The sequence below is a fragment of the Carcharodon carcharias genome, chromosome 13, assembly GCF_017639515.1.
Source record: "Carcharodon carcharias isolate sCarCar2 chromosome 13, sCarCar2.pri, whole genome shotgun sequence".
Lineage (NCBI taxonomy): Eukaryota > Metazoa > Chordata > Chondrichthyes > Lamniformes > Lamnidae > Carcharodon > Carcharodon carcharias.
In genome coordinates this window covers 107,384,879-107,406,380 of record NC_054479.1, presented here as the reverse complement: position 1 = coordinate 107,406,380, position 21,502 = coordinate 107,384,879, and the positions used below count along the sequence as shown (strand labels likewise).

General features: G+C 39.5%; 1 protein-coding gene across 9 annotated transcripts in view; it reads right to left on the bottom strand.

The window, feature by feature from the left end:
* Positions 1-21,502, bottom strand: part of tbc1d22a (TBC1 domain family, member 22a) — a 453,849-nt gene that overhangs the window by 232,756 nt on the left and 199,591 nt on the right. For all 9 annotated transcript variants that reach the window (XM_041202627.1, XM_041202628.1, XM_041202622.1 and 6 more), the window contains one exon: positions 20,369-20,444. In XM_041202627.1, coding sequence (XP_041058561.1) covers positions 20,369-20,444 — 76 coding nt within the window. The remainder of the gene's footprint in view (positions 1-20,368; positions 20,445-21,502) is intronic.

The window sequence follows — 21,502 nt, the reverse complement described above, 5'->3', positions numbered from 1 at the left end:
TTCAATGCTCTACATGAACTCAAATTCATCCAGGCACCAGCGTTTTGTCCCGCTCACTCATAACTCTCTGCTCACCAATCTTCATTGCTTTCCCATTCCCTAATGCAATAAATTCAAAATGTTTGCTGCAGATTATTGCTAATCGCTCCAGAGACACAACCCACTCTACCTCCAAAATCTATAATTCCTATTCCAACATTTCAGTTCTTGTCTTCTGTCCATTATGCACCCCATAACAGCCGCTCCCGTCCCACCTCCCCAACCAAGATTACTGACAAAGCCTTCACAGAATCACAGTACAGAAGTGGCCCTTCGGTTCATCGAGTCTGCACTAACACGTGAGAAACACCTGACCTACCTACCTAATCCCACTTACCAGCACTTGGCCCATAGCCTTGAATGTTATGACGTGCCTTCAGAAATGTTAGCCTCACTCGTCAGAATTCTCTCCATTAATCACTCTTCCCTCAAGTCTCCCCACCTTCAAATACCTCCCCAAATCCTATTCTTTAAATCACCCCTTCAGTTATCTCCCCGAGTCTTCCACGACTCAGTGTCCGTCCTGCCTCCTTGAAATGTCTTGGGATATTCTCTATGTTGAAAATGCAATACAAATGAAGTAGTTATCGGCAAGACTTATACAATTATAATGGCTACTTGGTCCTCAGTATTTTTGGGCAGTCATTGACAGTGGAGCTATACTCCAAGCAAGGAGTTAACACTTTCTGAAGATTGCTGCAAGGGAGAAAAACCGGCCAAAGAAAAATAAAGGTTAATTATAGCAATGGGTATTTTATGTGAACTGTTTGTGGAGTCTAGTGATTAACCAATGTTTAAAAGTTATCTGAATGGATACTAAACTATTAAATTCAAAGATCTATCTTGGCCAGAAACACTATTCTATTCATTACCAAATCTTGTATAATTGTGTTTTGACGCACACACACAAAAATAAATCACTTATCACATTTGCCATTGGTCCTTCAATAGCTAGAGGACTTTCTTGTCAGACTAGTTTAGAAATTCAAACATCTTGCTGTATAAAAGTTAGCAAATAGCAAATGGTTCAATAATTATCCTTTGTTAAAACTTGAGTCGATTTGTATGTTAACTAACCTGCTTACAGTACTTTTTCCAAGAATCTCTGAAAAAAGTACAATAAAAATATACTTATCAATTCTATGGCAGACAGGGTGCCGTAGTGTAGGTTAAAAGTAGTCAACTATTAATCTAAGTTTTAATTAACTTGAACATTAGCAGATCGTTCAATACACTTGCAAATTTAAATTAACTTATTAGAATATATAACTATTAGGAATTCATGCCTACTCCTAAACCAATCAGAAGACATTATTTTTAAGCCACCTCTTCATTAATAATTTTCGATGTCTTATAAGAGATTACTGCAAAATTATTAGACTTACAAAATTTAATGAAGGAAGTACAATCATTCCTAAGTCCAATGGAATTGTCATTTTTATTAAATATAAAAAATGATACAGGTAATTCACTGTGAAAGGACTTTTAGATAGAACTTAAAATAGTTCTGTTGCCATCAGTGTCAAAGTCTTTACCTGCTGATTTAGCATGAGCAATATAATTAGATATGCCTTTACCTGTCAGTTTAAGGTACAGTTGTGAAAGTTTAGTTGCTTTCAATTCTAAACATGAAACTAATATTGCTGAATAAGTTGTTTACTGCAAAATAATCCAAATATTTCATCTGTTTACCGAAACACATGTTTACATCTCTTTCAAAATCAGATTTTCTTATATTCTGTAAAGTGACAGCTTGCTTTCTTTTAAGTAGGGTATTTAACCTCTGGTCTTTTGACGCTCATACATTTCAAGTCAACAACTAGCCTCATCTTATATGGCTCTAAATTTTTGCAAGATATTGAAATGGTCTGGGAAATTTTCTTTTAAAAAGTTAGTAGAATAGAGTCTACTATTTACAGTTAACGTAATCTTTGCATTTAAAAGATTTGAATTGTGACAGACAGTGCAATTTCTTCTGAAATGCTGGAGGGAGTATCCAACAACTCACTAAGCATATCTGACATCTTTTAAAGGACTTCAATTTGCCCAGAGTTCTGTTACTTGCTTATCAGTGACAAAAATGTCCAAGGTCATGCAGTGGTTATATAAAGGGACAAATTACCCAGAGTACAAAACCCACCATCGCAGTGTAAGAATTTGCATTCAGTTAAAAATCTGGAATACAAAGCCGGGATCAGAAACAGTAGAAGCAAACCTGTCATCATTATCTAATTTGGATCAGTGCTACATACGTAGTAAACAGCAAAAGCAGCATGCTCCCCACACAATTAAACAATCCCACAACCAATGGATTGCATTAGGTCAGAGCTCCGCAGTCCCACTACACTGACTTTTGAATGGTGGTAGCCAAATAAAGAGGCAGCTCCATCCTCAAAAAGTGGTGGAGCCCAGTATGTGAATGAAATAGACTGAAGCATTCACAACTACCTTTAGCCAGAAGTGCTAAGTAAACAGTACTTTTCAGCTTTCTCCCAAGGTCTGCGCAATCATGCCAATTCAATGTACTTTGTGTGACATCAAGAACTGACTGACTGGGTGCAATGGATATATCTGAGGCTACAGAGGCCCGATCACATCCAAGCTGTGCTGCTGAAGTGTAGGCTTGTGCTTCAGAGATTGTCATACCTTTAGCAAAACTGTTCCTCTACATCTATAACAACATGGGAAATTTCCAAGTTTGCCCTGTCCACAAAAAGCAGGATCAATCCAAGCCGGTCAATTACAGTCCAATCAGCACAAGCACAGTTATCTGAAAAATGATGCAAGTGGTCAACAATGGTGTCAACCAGCACTTACTCACTAAGAGCCTGCTCATCAATGTTCAGTTTATATTCTATCAGGAACATTTGGCTCCTGGCCTCATTCCAAGCTTGCTGCCAACTCACAAGAACCAAACTTCAGAGGTGCTGAGTGTGACTGTGCTGAGTATTATGGAAGCATTCAGCTGAGTGTGGCCCCAGTAAAACTGACATCAGTGGTTGTCAGGAAAAAATGCCCAGCAACTGGAGTCACAGCTTGAAGAAAGCAAGATGGTTGTGACCATTAGGGGATAAGTCAGGGCAGCATTGTTGACCCAACTATCTTCATCTGCTTCATGATGGACCTTTCTGCAATCATATTCTCAAAAATAGGCTGTTCACGGATAATTATACAGGGTTCAGCTGCATTCTTAATTGCTCAGGTAATAAAACAGTCCATGATTGTATGCAGTAGCAGTTAACAAGATCCAAGGGTAACCTGGTAAATAACATTCATGTCATACAAACACCAGACAATGTCAATCTCCAATAAAGGAGGCTGAACACCTTCCCTTATTCAGTGGTGCCCACCATCAACATCCTGGGGACCACCAATGACCAGAAACTCAACTATGTCAACCACATGAACATTACTGCGAATAGAGTACATCAAAAACTAGCTATTCTGCACCAAGTGCTCACCTCCTGACTCCCCAAAGCCTCTCCACCAGTTACGACACACAAGTCAGTAAGTGTGATGGAATACTTTTGTCTCACTTAGATGGGTGCAGCTAGAACAAAACTCAATTTTTTCGCACCATTCAGCACATAACACACTGCAAGGATTTGTTCCAGGTTCTTCAGCAGGACTTCCCAAACCCATGATTTCTACTGTCTGGAAGTGCAAAGGAATACCACCACACCTAAGTGGTCTGTCAAGTCACATCATCCTGATTTGGATATATGGCTGTTCTGTCACTGTTGCTGGGTCAAGATTCTGGAATTCCCTCCCTAACAGCATTGTGGGAGAATATTCACCACAGAAATTACAGCGATTCAAGAAAGTAGTCCACTGCCACTATCTCAGAGCAACTAAGGATTGGCAACTAATGCCAACCTTTCCAATGATGCCTGCTAACTAAGAATTAAAACTAAATCCTGAACATATCAAAATCACTTTAAAATCTTATTTAAGCAATTGTTTTCAGTACCTGTCACAGAAACCTCAGTGCTGAACTTATATAACAAAAAAATTGTCTTGTACACTTCTGTAAAAGTAAATGATAATAAGCAAAGGATCACTGAATTGCTTAGATATAAAAGATCCACATAAGTCAATGAAGTAACCAACAGCTTGGGCATATGCGAATAATGAGATGACCACTAAAATAATTAGAATGGTCATAAAGTAGTCATATCATTTCAATTGTTTTCACAGAAACAAGACAAAACACTATGTTAAAGAACTTAATTCTGTGCTTTAGCCTGCAGTGTTAAGTTAACTTTACAGTAACTGTTTTAATTGGCCTCTATAGCATCAAACATCAAAAGCAAATGATCAGCTTCTAATTTTGTTTAGGTCTTCCCAAACATTTTTAAAATTTAATTTTTTAAATACACTGAGAATGGTTACAACCTTTATAAGCACTGTAGGTGTAGTATCTTTCCTTCCCCCAAGTATTTACAAAGTGTATTTTCAAACAATTCATTTCACTTCGAAGTGCAATTTGAGCATCACATGTCAAAAGGCTTGTTACATGGAAGCAATTTTCGTTTATATTTAAACATAGTGGCTAATGTGCTAATGCCACGGAACACTGCAGTTGTCCAGTCACACAGAACGATAGAAAGCATGGTAATTTGCACTTGTAACAATTTCTAGAATAAGTTCTTTCCACTTTCTAGTGAAAAATTAATTTAAATGTAATAACTGAGGCTCTGTCCAAAACCCAAAGCTTGATATATTTTGCTCCCTACTTTTAATAATTTCTCCCCCACACCAGCCTCCCTCACCCTCTGTTTCTGAGGCTATCCAACTCTGGGTTATGCTGGGATATAATTAAAATATTGACAACATTGGCACACCACTAAATGTAAGAGGCTACTATCGTGTTTTAACATTTTGTGATCACTTAGATGAGTGAATAACATCAGTGTAACTCACAGTATATCTAAAGCAACACCTTATTCTTGTAACATCAGCCATTACAGCAGAATGTCTCAAAATTGGTTCACATTAATACAAAACCGATAGTTTTACTCAAAGCCAGCGTAGCAGAATTTTTTAAATACTATGTGTAGATCTCCCATGCAACGTTCTCAAAATAAAAAAATACAGATCCTTACACACTTTCTACAAATGTCAGCAGTAGTAAATCAACTGGAGACCCCTTGTACTACACTGCAACAACTGGCTAAGAGGCCCCTCTCAGTTCTACTGCTGGCATGCCCACTAAACATGTACAAATCAATGGGAGATCACAGGTGTTATACTTTGCTTGTGAGCCTGCACATTTGAGCAAAAAAATGCCAAGCTCTGAAAAAAACACTTTCAGCCAATGTTTATGTTCACATATTCTGAAGTAAAATAGGATGAAGTACCATCTTTCCCTTTGGCTATCTGATGCCCTCTTTATAATTTTGAATAATAGGTTATTAGAAAGGGTACTCTCTTTATGATTTGGAATAATAGGTTATTAGAAAGGATCAGAATGAGACAAGTTTTAAAACCACTATTGTAAACAGCAGAAACAACAGAACTTGAAACCTGAAAAAGCACTGTGCTCAAGACAACTTTACGCAATCAGACTCACAGATCAACATTAACCGTGTCAGGGCTCCTGCTGTCTATAAATTTTCCTGAACCATATTCTGTTTTCAGGGGTGCATTAAAGTTACAAAAACAAAACCAACACAAATCTTTTCATGCATCCTGTGATTTTACCGCCATGACAATGAACATGATCTTTTTGTTAATTAAAAAAAATACAAATATTTAGTATCCATAAACCGTTAAAATTCTTGAATTTAGTTGACAGCTCAGCATTGAAAAGTCAGTGGGTAATGTTGTAATGGGAATGCCTTTTGATGAATTTTGCTAAATGAATTTTTACTTGTTTCAAAGGTAGTAGTATACCACCAGCTCCAAGGCCGAGACCCAACCATCTTCAGTTACTTCATCAAGGACCTTCCTTTCATCATAAGGTCAGAAGTGGGAATGTTCACTGATGATCAGCGCCATTCACGACTCCTCAGATACTGAAGCAGTCCACGTCCAAATGCAGCAAGACCCGGGCAATATTCAGGCTTGGGCTGACAAGTGGCAATAAACATTCGTGCCACACAAGTGTCAAGCAATGACCATCTCCAACAAGAGAGAAACTAACCATTGCCCCTTGACATTCAATGACATTACCATCACTGAATCCCCCACTATCAACATCCTGGAGGTTACCCTTGATCAGAGACAGAACTGGACTAGCCATATAAATACTGTGGCTACAAGAGCAGGTCAGAGGCTAGTAACGTTGCCGTAAGTAACTCACCTCCTGACTCCCCAAAGGCTGTCCACCATCTACAAGGCACAAGTCAGGAGCATGATGGAATACTCCCCACCTGCCTGGATGAGTGAAGCTCCAACAACACTCAAGAATCTTGACACCATCCAGGACAAAGCAGCCCAGTTCATTCGCTCTCCTTCCACAAATACTCACTCCTCCACCAATGACACACATTGGCAGCAGTGTGTACCATCTCCATGATGCACTGGAAGAACTCACCAAGACTCCTTATACAGCACCTTCCAAACCCATGGCTGCTACTAACTAGAAGAAAAAGGGCAACAAGACACATGGGAACACCTCCACCTGGATGTTCCCCCCCCAAGTCACTCACCATTCTGACCTGGAACTATATCGCTGTTCCTTCACTATTGCTAGGTAAAATCTTGGAACTCTTTCCCTAACAGCACTGTGGATGTACTTACACCAGATGGACTGCAGCAGTTCAAGAAGGCAGAGGCAGCTCACCAGTACCTTCTCAAGGGCAATTAGGAATGGGCAATAAACGCTGGCCTAGCCAGTGATACAAATATCACACAAATTAATTTTGAAAAACCCACCCTCCATCTTAGCCAACAGCCTTTTAGAGCAGCTAAAATTAAATCCGCACATGAATGATGAGTAAGGCCACGGGAAATTCACTTGTTTCCTTGTACAAAGGCTGTTACATAATCACAGCATCTCAGTGCAGAAGAGGCCCTTCGGCCCATCAAGTCTGCACCAACACGTGAGAAACACCTGACCTACCTACTAATCCCATTTACCAGCACTTGGCCCACAGCCTTGAATGTTGCGACATGCCAAGTGCTCATCCAGGTACTTTTTAAAGGATGTGAGGCAACCCACCTCCACCACCCTCCCAGGCAGTGCATTCCAGACCGTCACCACCCTCTGGGTAAAAAAGTTTTTCCTCACATCCCCCCTAAACCTCCTGCCTCCTCACCTTGAACATATGTCCCCTCGTGATTGACCCTTCAACTAAGGGGAACAGCTGCTCCCTATCCACCCTGTCCATGCCCCTCAATCTTGTACATCTCGATCAGGTCGCCCCTCAGTCTTCTCTGCTCCAACGAAAACAGCCCAAGTCTATCCAACCTCTCATCATAATTTAAATGTTTCATCCCAGGCAACATCCTAGTGAATCTCCTCTGCACCCCCTCCAGTGCAATCACATCCTTCCTACAATGTGGCGACCAGAACTGCACACAGTACTCCAGCTGTGGCCTCACCAAGGTTCCATACAACTCCAACACAACTCCTTACTTTTGTAATCTATGCCTCGATTGATAAAGGCAAGTGTCCCATATACCTTTTTCACCACCCCACTAGCATGTGCCTAACTAACTAACCCCTAATGTTGCATACCTTGGTACATTTAGCAGCTGTGTACATGTAACAGTAGTTCATTCTATGCTTATTTTTTATAAAGCCAACTGTGATATAATATTTCAAACAGATCAAATCAAGGGCAAAACATATAAAACCACTGTTTTAAGTTTACTCATCATCAGCTCAGTTAGTGTTACTAAATTTTAAATATTCCTTCATTAAAGCAAACAAGGCATCTAATACACAATAGTCAGGGGTTAGGAATCATGAGACGAGTGACTCACCTCCTGACTCCCCAAAGCCTGTCCACCATCCACAAGGAACAAGTCAGGAATGTGACAGAATATTCCCCACTTGCCTGGATGAATGCTGCTCTCACAACATTCAAGAAGCTTGATACCATCCAGGACAAAGCAGCCTGCTTGATTGGCACCACATCCACAAACATTCACTCCCTCCATCACCAACGCACCGTAGCAGCAGTGTGTATCCATCTACAAGCTGCACTGCAGTAATTCACCAAGACTCCTTCGACAGCACCTTCCAAACCCACAACCACTACCATCAAGAAGGACAACAGCAGCAGATAGATGGGAACACTACCACCTGGATCTTCCCCTCCAAGTTACTCACCATCCTGACTTGGAAATAGATCGCCATTCCTTCACTGTTGCTGGGTCAAAATCACAGAATCACAGTACAGAAGAGGCCCTTTGGCCCATCGAGCCTGCACCAACACGTGAGAAACACTTGGCATACCTAGCTAATCCCATTTACCAGCACTTGGCCCATACCCTTGAATGTTACGACGTGCCAAGTGCTCATCCAGGTACTTTTTAAAGGATGCGAAGCAACCCGCCTCCACCAACCTCCCAGGCAGCGCATTCCAGACCATCACCACCCTCTGGGTAAAAAAGTTTTTCCTCACATCCCCCCTAAGTCTCCTGCCTCCTCACCTTGAACTTATGTCCCCTCGTGACTGACCCTTCAACTAAGGGGAACAGCTGCTCCCTATCCACTCTGTCCCATGCCCCTCAATCTTATACACCTCGATCAGGTTGCCCCTCAGTCTTCTCTGCTCCAACGAAAACAACCCAAGTCTATCCAACCTCTCCATGGAAAATCCTGGAACTCTCTTCCTACAAGCACTGTGGGTGTACCTACGCCACATCGGCTACCACGGTTCAAGAAGGCAGCTCACCACCACCTTAAGAGCAACTAGGGATGGGCAATAAATGCTGGCCCAGCCAGCAAAGCCCACATCCCATGAATGAATAAAAAAAAATCTCATCTGAAGGCAGAATTGCTTTCCATTACCATGACTTTTAACATTTCAAGCATGTAAGCAGAGGGGAAAAAAAATTCAGAAAAATAAATTCTCGAAAATTGTGTGCAGAATCTATGCATGAGAAAGGTTTCCACAAATAACTTATTTGTTTTCATATGCTATTTTACTGACATCTTTCAGAAGGGCCATTCTTCTCTAATTGTGATTGAGCTTGTGAAACTATTTAATATTACTAGGGCTATATTCTTCTTTTGCCCTATTACCTTTTTTTGCAGACCTTAATAACTGACCAAAAAAAGGTTTCCAGCAGGCGATTTCATGCAACACAAATTTGTTAGCAGGAACAGCTGGTAATCATGCTTCTTCCACACTTCTCAAGCAGTTAACAGGGCACTTCATCACTACAACTGATGAAAATTTTGTTCAACCAGCAGTGAAATGCATAAAACTTCTTAGTAATGGACCACAGTCAAATTCAAAAAGCCATTTTCAATGATTGTACTGCCGTGGGTCTTCTGCAATGCATCTTGAAGAAATTGGAGAACACTCTGATCCAACAAAGTAACTCTTAAGGGCTTGGTAATATACCGCAGAGCATCTGAACTAAGCTCCAAGTACCTTAAGAATCAGTATGGAGGAAGCCTAATTTAAAACAGTTTCAGAGAGTGAAATGCATTTAACAAATCTCTGAGTAGGCTGAACAGGGTCACTGTAAAAAACTGCACACAATAAGATTTTTCTTCACACAAAGAACAATCAATACTTCAACCAGATTTAGAATCACAGATCACAGACGGAAGCTGTTCAGTCTATTGTGTCTTTAGTAGAGCTATCCAATTCATCCCACCAACCTGATTTTGCCCTATAATCCTTCATGTATATATCTAATTGCCTTTTCTCAGGATCACAGAAATGTTACATTACTGGAGGCCAGTCGGCCCACTGTATCTGTGTCAGCTCTCCAAACGAGCAACTCACCTAGTGCCATTCCCCTGCCTGCTTCCTGTAACCCTGTACATTCTTCCTTTTCAGATAATAATCCAATTCCCTTTCGATTGCTTCACTTGAACCTGCCTCCTTAATACTCTCAGGCAGCATATTCCTAATCTTATCACGCACTGCATGAGTTTCCCTTCTCCAAAATGCTGATTAAATCTGCTTCAACTGCCCTTTCAGGCTGTGCATTCAGGATTATCGTAATTTGCTGCTTAAAAAGATAGTCCCATCTCCAGGCTGGTTCTTTAGCCAATTCCTGCCAGTGGGAACAGTTTTTCCTTATTTACTCTATCAAAATCCCTCATGATTGCGAACACCTCTGTTAGATTTCCACTTAATCATCTCTGTTCTCAGGAGAACAATCCAAGAGTTCAAATAACATAGTGAAGGTTAATGTCCTCTCATTATTCAAGGAACAATTAGATATTGTAACAGAGGAAATTGTTGAGTTTTTCTGGACAGATGAATTAAAATGGGCCAAATAGCCATCACCACCATAATTACTTTGCAGCAGAGGAGGACTGAGTGAAAAATGAACATGCAATTCATTCTTAGTGAACACTCCAGGTAGATTAGATTGCGACAGTCATCCCAACTTATCTAGCTTTTAAATCTTAGCAACAAAGGCTTAACACTGCAATAAGTTAAGAGAATCATCATATTCTGAGTTTACCTGATCAACAGCTTTTACATAATTTTTTTCTCACCATCTTAACTTGAGTTTTCATCAACATTTTTCTTCAAAAGTTGTTTCCTGATTGAATCAATAGCATAAATGGACAACTCAAAATTGATCAACTGCGACAGACAAGAACAGTGCTCAGTGCCAAGCTATGTACATTGTCGATCAATAGTATGATTTAAAGTCAAAACCAGTGATTTAAAATGTTGTAATAAAGACATTGGGGATGTGAATTTTAAAATGGAGCAACGTGAGGGTTTAGAAGCTGGTTTGGTAGGGGGGTGTGGAGGGTTTAAAAACCAGGAAAATGGATAGGTCAGCAGCTGCCTCCAACTCGAGTATTTCACTCCATTAGCAAGCAATCAATCCCCTTAATAACTCTTTCGAGGACAAACCTGTTTCCATCTGTTTCAGATGTTGTTTCATAGTTTGCCATTGTGGGATTTGAACTCTTGATCTTGGAGTTACAAACCCAGTACCATAACCACTTGGCTATTTAGGCCAAGCTTAGTTACATTGTTTCATATTTTGCCATTGTGAGATTTGAACTCTTGATACATTTTGTAACTCTTTCGAGTACAAACACGTTTCCATCTGTTTCAGATGAAGTTACATTGTTTCAAAGTTTGCCACTGTGAGATTTGAACTCTTGATACTCTTTTGAGTAAACCTGTTTCCATCTGTTTCAGATGAAGTTACATTGTTTCATAGTTTGCCATTGTGAGATTTGAACTCTTGATACTCTTTCGAGTACAAACCTGTTTCCATCTGTTTCAGATGAAGTTACATGTTTCACAGTTTGCCATTGTGAGATTTGAACTCTTGATCTCAGGGTTACAAACCCAGTACCATAACCACTTGGCTATTTAGGCCAAGCAAATTGTTTTATAGTTTGCCATTGTGAGATTTGAACCCTTGATCTTGGGGTTACAAACCCAGTACCATAACCACTTGGCTATTTAGGCCAAGCCAATCCCCATAGTAACTCTTTCGAGTACAAACCCGTTTCCATCTGTTTCAGGTGAAGTTACATTGTTTCATAGTTTGCCATTGTGAGATTTGAACTCTTGATCTTGGGGTTACAAACCCAGTACCATAACCACTTGGCTATTTAGGCCAAGCCAATCCCCATAGTAGAGGCAGGGTGGCAGGTAAGGTGTTAATTGCTCAATTAGGCTGATATCCACGCTGAGTTTAGACTTCAATGTCGGGTCCATGGGTTTCCCAGTGAAAGTAAGACAAGAATACAGCAGTAATTAAGGGTGTCAATATATCTCATGTAAATATGGCAATAAAAACTCAGTGCTCACTGCTGCTTTCTTACTTGCTTGTAGGAAATTGATTTGACAGGACTTTTCTTGATACGTTACCTTGTATACTTCAGAGGTTTGTTCTATCCTATCATGGCAGGTGTTCTTAGATTGGAGTTTGGACAGGGAACAATCCGACAAGCAGCACCAGCAACCTACTGGCCACTGAACTATAGTTGCTTAGCAGAGGGGGGAACGCAGCAGATAATTGCAGCTCACAAGAAGGAAACTAAGGTCTAGAGGCTGCTTATCAGTTTCCTTAACATACCTGAGCAGCAGTTTCATAGGAGACTCAGGCTGCCACATCAGGTGATGGCAGATATCTGCAGCCCCCTAGAAGTCTAAAAGGAGTAGAAAAACATGGAGGAAGATGATGATCGCAACATATATTGAGCTCTTTATATAGCTTCCTGGGATGTCAAAGGTGCTTTTGTTAATGTAGGTTTCACTTAGATTGCACCAGTGCCTCCATGTGACAAGCACAAGCAATGGCCAATCTTCCCACTTGCACCCACCCCTAAGCCACTGACACAACCAACCTCCCCTTAGATAATCCCATTGGTCCCCATCAATTTAGGTCTCTCCATTCATCATCAAACAAGTTATAAAGCGACATGCACTGAGTACCCAAAAATAAACAAGAAGGGTGCAGTAATACAGAAGAATATTTGTGTCACCTTGCTGAAGAACAGAGACTTAACACAACATTTTCTCACACACCCATATGCAAACTTTTGTGCAACTACAAAGCTTTGCTACTCTTCCTTTTTCTGTAACTCCTGCATGGTGCAATCACTGTGGCTTAAGCAGCGATTGAAGCAGGGTGCTCACATCCCTACTCTGACTGCTGAGATGAGGGCATTGGCAAAGACTGCCCCACCTGTACTTGTGTAGGCTACTGCTGAGGTGGGGGCAACAGTAAGAGGAGAAAGCACTTTCAGTCAAGTCTCCACCTCCGTTTTCCTTGCACTGTCATTTTTCTCACGGTTCAGCCACATCAATGTTATCAACGTGCAGGAAAGCATCATGAAACAGAACAGTTGGGGTGCTGTAAGGTTATGGAATTATTCATCTTATTTAAGGTGAACAATATGCTGGAACACGGAGTCTGCATGACTGTGATCAAGGTTTACACAGACCCATTTGATTGGAACATTTGTTTCATGGTGCTGGCCATTCTATCATTGGAACAAAAGTCATCTCGTTGGCCTATGACATTGACCCTCTTATCCTTGAGTGGATTCTTCCATTCTCTGTGAAATCATGATCAGTGTGCTTGGAAGGCCCATTGGTGCATCTCACATGCTGCTGCTCAATGATCCTCTTTTTCAATAACTTTGCAGGTGCAACATCCCTTTCCAGCTGAGCAGAACTTGACAAGCACAGCGTCCTCCAATGTGAATCCTCCTTGTCCCTGCCATCACACCATCATCTGCTCTTGCTTGCTTGGAACGTGTGTCACCAGGGAAAAACATAACTGTTTACAAGGTCCAAAGTACAAGTATCTGAGTTGATGCGTGGTATGTGTATGAGTCCTGAGCAGGGAACCCTCAGAAAGATTTTGTTCGTCCAAGGAATCATCTGTGACCTTCAGCAACTCTTGCTCCATGTCGGAAGGCCCTTTCAGAAACAAAAGACATAGATGAGCACTGGCACGGTAATAAAGTCACAAGTCATCTTTATGGAAATTCAGATTTCACTTGCTGTTGAATACAGTAGTCAGTCATATTGACCTGAATGACATATGCGTCACTGATATTTACTTGAGTTACCAGATAGTGGGAGCTCCCCATCTCATCCTTGACAGCCACAGATGCTGAAACTCCAATGATCTTCAGGCCTCTTCTACAATTATTAGCTGTGAGATGGCTGGAGAGCCACTTGCAGTTCTCTCCCTCTCCCTGTTGTTCAGTGTTCTCTTCTCCAGTGAGACCAAGATCAGAACAATGAGCGAGTATAGCAACATACGTTCAGTTGATGGATAAAGTTCATTTGATGTGGATGAGTAATTGGAAAAGACATAAAATGACAAAAGGATAGAGGTGAATGCAGTTGGCAGTGGATGGATAGATGGGGATGTGAGGAAGTGCACAGGCAAAGAAGGTTGGTTGTACCTGCAAGCTAATTGCTTATGAGGAGTGATGTCATGGAGGATGCTTGAGAAGGCAGTTAAATTCTTAGGATGATGCACACAATGGATATTGGTGAATGTGCAACTATATTCACCTTTCCTGACCTGGGTAGGTCATTAAACCCCTTCCTACACTGCATCTAGGAGCCTCACACTAGGTTCCTCTTGGGGATTCCCTGGGCAATCTCCAAACCATACCTTGGTTTCTGCTGCAGGTAGTTTTCTTCCTATTGCTGGAGCATGGTTTGTTTTGCCAGATTTTCCAGCCCTCGGCATTACATCAAGGGCAACAGCAGTTAACTGCACAACCTTTCAAGGTCTCAGAATTTCTTCTTCTCTTCTTTCCAACTCCAATACCACCAAGTTGCATCTTTAAATTGGCCCTTTAAATACTGGAGTTGAGATCATATTGGGCAGGTCCTCATCATGCCCACTGTGGGTGATTTGACAGGGAACAGTGCCAGGGTTAAAAAGCCTATGGCAAATTCAAAAGCACATTTCCAGGTCTCCCATGCAATATCAGATCTCCCACTGCTCCCAGCGAGTCTCTCAATTAATATCGGGGCCTTTGTCTCCTATTACAATTCAGGTTATTTTGGCATTGTTTACCTTTAAACTGTCATTTCAAACTCCTGAGCAAGTGAGCGGGGCCCTTCTTCACTTTGTCATCCACATCTTAGACTGCTTTACCAAGGACAAGCAATCAACAATATATATAATATTAAGAAATAAGAATTTAAACAGAATTTCCACAACATCTCCTTTCAATTCAAACATCTAAGTATCAGATGATAGATTAGTTTTATGCAGATTTAAACAAGGCAAAATGATTCACAGAGGCAAAGGCTTTATATAGCATAGGCTATAGCATATTAATTAGAAAAACTTTAATAATTTGTCTGTTATCCTCCCAGCTTCATATAGCAAATTAATTCAACAATAGTCTTGGAATACCTAAGCCATATGTAAATACATATTGGCTGTGTCAAAACTGCTGAGCACAAGTATTCTGTGCTATATCTGTCTTTAATTCCTATGAAGAGCACTATCAACCACCTGTGATCAAAGCAATATTAAATCATATCTTACGAACATAATGCCATGTAATGCTAATGAAAAAGTCAATACACGTGGCCTTGAATTTATCGTTTAGTAGTTTCTACACACAACAAGCATACATGACAGACATCAATCCATTAGACTTCAAATAAACAAACTTACAGCCATGGAAATGTTTGTTGCAGAATGCAACAATTAATGGTTACCCTGCAAGGGCAATCACTTAACTTGCAAAGAACTATGACTATCTCAGTCAACCATGACATTTTTGAACTGAAGGAGGCCATTCAGCTGATAGTTTGTGCTAGCTCTTTGAGCAATTCAAAACAAACGCAACTATCTTTCCATAGCGCAGTATATTCCTCTGCTTCAAGTATGTGTTCAAGATTTCTTTCAAAATATGTAAAATGTCTGCCTCAAACACTGTGATAATGCATTCCAGGCTCCAACAACCGTCCATGCGAATAAATTTCTCCAAACCTCTTTCTTCACTATTTCTAACTGATCATCCCTTGAAACTGACTTACCAACCAGAGCAAATAGTCTTTCCCTATTCAATAAATTAAAATCCTTGATCATGTAAAAATTGCGATTTCTCCTCTTATTCTTCTCCGTTCCAATTAAATTAATACCAGTACCTCAAGACTCTTCTCTTGACTCCCATTTCTGATCCTCAGTATCATCCTCGTGAATCTACACAATAAGCATTCTATAGCTTTAATGTCCTATTTTGGAATGCCAAAAACTTCAAAGATTATTCTATTCGTAAAATCCAAAAGATAATCTGGCCTTGCTTATGGCTTTCTTCACGTGCGCTCTTTAGGGAAAGAGGTATTTTAACCTTTCAGTCACTGTTGTTATCCACATCGTTCAGAGACTTTATGTTGTGCATATGCACTCCCATTCCTTGCTTTTCCATTAAACAATTACCTCACACCTGCCTGAAGCCATACCATGTCCTCCTCACTGTGCACAATCTTTTATTTTTACTGGATAAAAGATTAGGTTTTCCCCTCATCATTTATATAAATCAATACCGTAAGTAGAATAGGGGGTCTAGGGTAAATTATTTCCAATCCAAGCTAAAACAATTTACCCAAATAAAAGCAGAAAATGCTGGAAATACTTAGGTCAGGCAGCATCAGTGGAGAGGAAAATCAGGTTCTGATGAAAGGTCATCAACCTGAAATGTTAGCTCTGTTTTTCTCTTCACAGATGCTGCCTCATCTGTATTTTCAGCATTTTCTGTTATTTTAGATTTCCAGCATCCACAGTAGTTTACCTTTGTAACCTGTCATGCTCCAATATATTATGAAATTTTAGACAATAGTCTTAAAATTTTGAATAAAAACAGACTGTTAAAATGGCCAATCATGTGATCTTTGACAATATCACCTCCAGACAGCACAGAGGCTCAAGCACAGCCATCCGACAGATTCACACATCGCTTCGTTGATGTTCCATCCTTAAACAAAAGGTTTATAGCATTCCAGCCAGCTTGTTCGCTAGTTCAGCATGGACAAAAGACAGATCAAAACACATCGTGTTCGATGAATGTGAAAGGGGTCCTCATCAACCTCCCATTGTATTATGACAATAATACAATTGTATTACTGTGTCAAATGACAACGCGGGATGCTTATCGACTTAACCAGCCACCTTATTTGGAAAAGGTCTTCGGACTTGTAACAGATCACATAGGTGAATCAGCTATACAAACAAATATGTTTGTGGCGTATTTTTAAAACAGCAAGAATCAGCTTTCAGAGACAGAGGCCATCAAACCAACTGCAGTCAACTAAGCAGCCAAGATAGTAAACAGCAATACCTTGAAAATGGGTGAAGGACTCTCCACAACCTTTGCAACTTCAAATTCACCTGAGAACCAACTTCCTGTAAATTCAACTACAAGAAGCCTCTCAAGCTTACACAGAACCCTCTGCTTGTAAGGCCTTCACTTCAACTAAAAGCATCAACTCATCTAAGAAACTACAGGCCTGTCATGAAAGAGAGGCCGAGTCAATTATACATTGTAATCAAATATTTTTTCTTCATCTGCATATGAAATAGTAAAATAACCATCTTAATTTCAAAACTCAAAAAAGGTTGGGTTATTTAAATTGGGACACACACTGTGATGCTAAGAAAGCACACACACCTCACTGATCGTGGACAATAAGAAAAAAACAAATTCATGGCAGGACCGTTTACCTGTTCGTCTGAAACTTTCTTTTCATGCTACTGCTTCCTCATACTATATGCCTGAATTTTCCTAGCTAGGCTCTCAAGTCAGGTTGATGAAAGCTAACACTGGAGTAATACTATCAAAAACAGAAGTTTGCCTTCAGGTAAAAGGAATGCAGTCAGTGAAATGCTAGGAGAAAGATTCTGCTATTGGAACCATGACAGGATGCAGAATGATAATTCTGCTCAAGTTAAACTGGTCCACCAAAGTGATGTATGGTCACATGTTACTAACAAAAAAAACAAAAAACAACTACAATTGAACAAAGAAAGTCTTGCTTACTATATTCACTTTTTGTGGAATAAAAAACCTTGACTCAAAGCAAGCTTTGGCACATCATGTGGAACTCACTGCAACATGGATTAGTGGTAATGAAAAACAGGTGCATTTAAGGGGGAACTAGATAAGTGCATGAGGGAGAAAAGAGTAAATGATTATGCTGATAGGGTTAGATGAAAGAGATAAAGTGAGAGGAAGTTTGTGTGGAGCAAAGGCAAAGGCATGGATCACTTGGGCCAAGTTCTCTGTTTCTGTGCTGTAAATTCAAAAAATAGCCCTAATGCATCAGAAGAATGGGAAAAACAAAAGGAACAATTATTTAGTTCAAAATCACAGAGGCTGGATTGTTGTACTCTTGGTTAAGTAGACAATGGGTAATGAATCAACACCTATAAAAATTATTTTAAAAATAGATAGTAAGCTTTTCCCATCAACACAATAATTAAATGTTTTCTCTTTGATTTCATGAGCAAAAACTTGGCAGCTAAGCTAAATTTAAAATACATGAAAGGAAACCAATGACTTTTCAGGTTTTTATAATCCCTGTATGTCTCTGGGCTGTCCAAACTATCAATTGTAGCTCATTATTCCAAGTTTTGTATAAATTGAGCTAATGCAGTAATTTATTTGCACTCGGCTGAAAAGAATTTGGTAGGGATTCCATGGTACTCCAGTTTGTAACATCTGGGAAAGGTAAAGCTTCTCATTCTTACTTAATAAGCATTATGCTTGAAGGATTATGGCCAGTTTACCCTGTATAACCGCTACCAAAATTAATTTTTGATTAACAAACATATGTTGTAATGAAAAAAATCTAGTTATGATATAATCTAAGATCTCATTCAAATCTACAGCATGGCTTCAGGCTGTCTTCAATCTATTCCAGAATGCGTGGAAGACAACCACTGACAGTAGAAAATAGTAATATGAAAACAGCTAATTTGCCTCAAGGTACCAAATATTTCTTAGATATTCAGAATGCCAAATGATTCATGAATTGGCAATGTATTTTCTTAAAAAAAATCCAACATGAATTTTCTGATCTTCATTCAGGATTCTTCAGCTAGCCTTTGGAATTTGGGGCATATTGTGCAGTGTTTTGTGTTTTTTCAGAGCTAATAAGGGTTGCTCTTTTTACTTCATCCAGTAGGGTTATCTTGTATTTTCTGATGGCCTGAAGCAATGAATCACATGCTTGGAAAAAAAGACTTTATCCCAATTCGAAAACAAAACAACTAGAAAAAAGTGAAGATTCACCAACCTCTATTTGAGTCAGCTTGAGGACACATTGCAGACAATGCTTCCAAATTTAACACATTTTATTTACGATTGCTTTAATGTGACAGCTTAACTGAAGTAATCCAATTTATTTAGGTTAGCTTGGCAAGTTAGACCTCAAACATACTTCTATATAAAGGCAATGGTCATTTAAGGTTTTTTTTTAAACAGTTCATGCAACAACATTTATTAATTATTTTAATGTTCTATGTAGAAATTAAAACTTTTATGTCAAGTATTTGTGAAAAGTTGAATGAAGATTCAAGACTTGGAAATATATTGCTGTTCCTTCACTGCCGCTGGGTCAAAATCCTGGGGTTCCCTCTCTGGCAGCACTGTGGGTGTACCTACACCACATGAACTGCAGCGGTTCAAGAAGGCAGCTTACCACCACCTTCTCAAGGGCAACTAGGTATGGCCCAGCCAACAAAGCCCACATCCCGTGAATGAATAAAAAAAAACCGTTGAGCCTTCCATCAGCTTCAAAATCAAAGGCAATTTAGAACCAAATGAGCAATAGTATTTTGCTTACAACAGTTTGAGTCTATTTGGAAGCTTGTTACAAACTAGATACCTATCAAAAGGCAAATCAGTTTCATTAATGAACTTATTTATTTTAGCTTCCAGAGCTTTTAACACTACTGACATATGCTCAGTTATTATATCAGACAATTCAGCCGATGAACAGTTCCATTCATTTATTGCAATAAATATCTGGAGAATACATTTGAATGGGTTGTATTATCTTAAGTAAAGCAATTAATTAAAGCTAGTCTCAGAACCATGGAAATTAGCATTTCATGGAAGTTTTTTTTAAAGGACAAGGGAAGAATCTCACGGCACTCTGCCAGTGTCGACAACAGTAATCAAAAATTGCCCTGCAAAATTATCATTTATCTGAATTTATAAAGATGGCATAGTATCTTCCAGAGTCCATAATTACTCAGATTCATCACACAAGTGATTTCAGCACTCATGATAGGACTGAGAGGCACAACGGCATAAAGCTAAATACCGAAGGGCATCCATAAACAGTCAATGTGACTGCCTGCAGAATTAAAACAATCATTGAATTTAATGCAAGCTGAATGCTTACTGGTTTCCTTGTGCAGCCACTACTCTTGCAACAAAAAATTGCCATTGAAGTTTGATTATACTGCTTTAATAAAAAGCAATGAAACTTGCTCATGCTCTGGCAGCTCCCCTTAAATGACACATAACACTGATCTTGCAAAGGGCACAACGTTCTAAGTTGATTGAGGATGACACTTCATCTCTAAAAGGCCACCAAGCTGTCATGGTGAGTAGTCAACTTGATACTGGCCATTACATTTGTGCAATTTTTTTTAAATCAAGCAGTCTTAACACATTGTTGTTCTGCTCAATATGAGTTCAAGAATGGATCAGACTTACCATCAATCCGGCTAACAAGCTCCTGCAATGCTTTTACTTTCCTCTGAATCCCCGGTTGTGCAAACGTGTAGTTGTCCTTGAAAACAAAGATTTTTCCAATGAGAAACATGATTTGCTTGCACTAGGAGCCCTCACAGAGGTAAAGGTTTCCATGCAACAACAAAAACTTGCATTTCCACAGCTTCTATCACATGGAAGACCAATTCAAAGCACTTGACTAGAGAAATAAGATGACATTGATCAGGAAGTTTAAAAAGAAATCCAAAATATGATCACAATTTTAAGTGATTTTTATAGGAAGAGAGGGTAATGTCAAGGAAGTGTGGCTTTCAACAGTTCCAAAGAGCAGAGAGTATATCTGTGAAAGATTTTGTTATCTGTGGCAAAGTAAAGGGAGCATGGAATGAGCAGTGACTGAGTGATAATGGAGTATGTGTGTAAATACTGCTTACAAATGACGGTATCACAAAGCATTCAGCAAATGAAAAAAATGGCTATTGAAATGATTTAAGAACTGGACAATTCAATCCATTTTTTTGCTGGCACCTTGGATATATTTTGATAAAATTGTCCTAATGATGTTATATACAATAGTGACTTCCAGCCTGACCCATCAAAACAGACAATGGGGTGATCATAAAACATGTATTGGGATGATTGCTTCTCCTTTTGTTATGTAGATTTAGTTGTCACCTGAAAGTTTATAGGATGTGTGGAATCAGGTCCCAATCTGTTGAATAAATATAATACAAAAGGTAAAAATAATTTAGAACAATACCTGTATAGTTAGGTTAAGGAAACATATCTCCTGCAGGAGTCACAAAACACTCACTAACCCCCATTAGAACTGGCAGTAGGTAATTCTCACTGAGCTCACGCCAGTCAGTATATCTGATATCAATGGGATATTTACACACTCAAGAGAAATACTTGTGGGATTGTGTACTGTTTGATTATTAATAGTGCCCCCCCATCTGCAAGGATTATCCAAAATGCGTTCCTTTAGGCTGTACACCATCAATCTAACAGGAAAAATACCACAACAATGCACAAGTCAAGATCAATTGCTCAGGTTTTGCAATCAAAAGTTACACTCATTGCTTCCTTGAAGAAAGCTGTCCACAAAGATTTGAC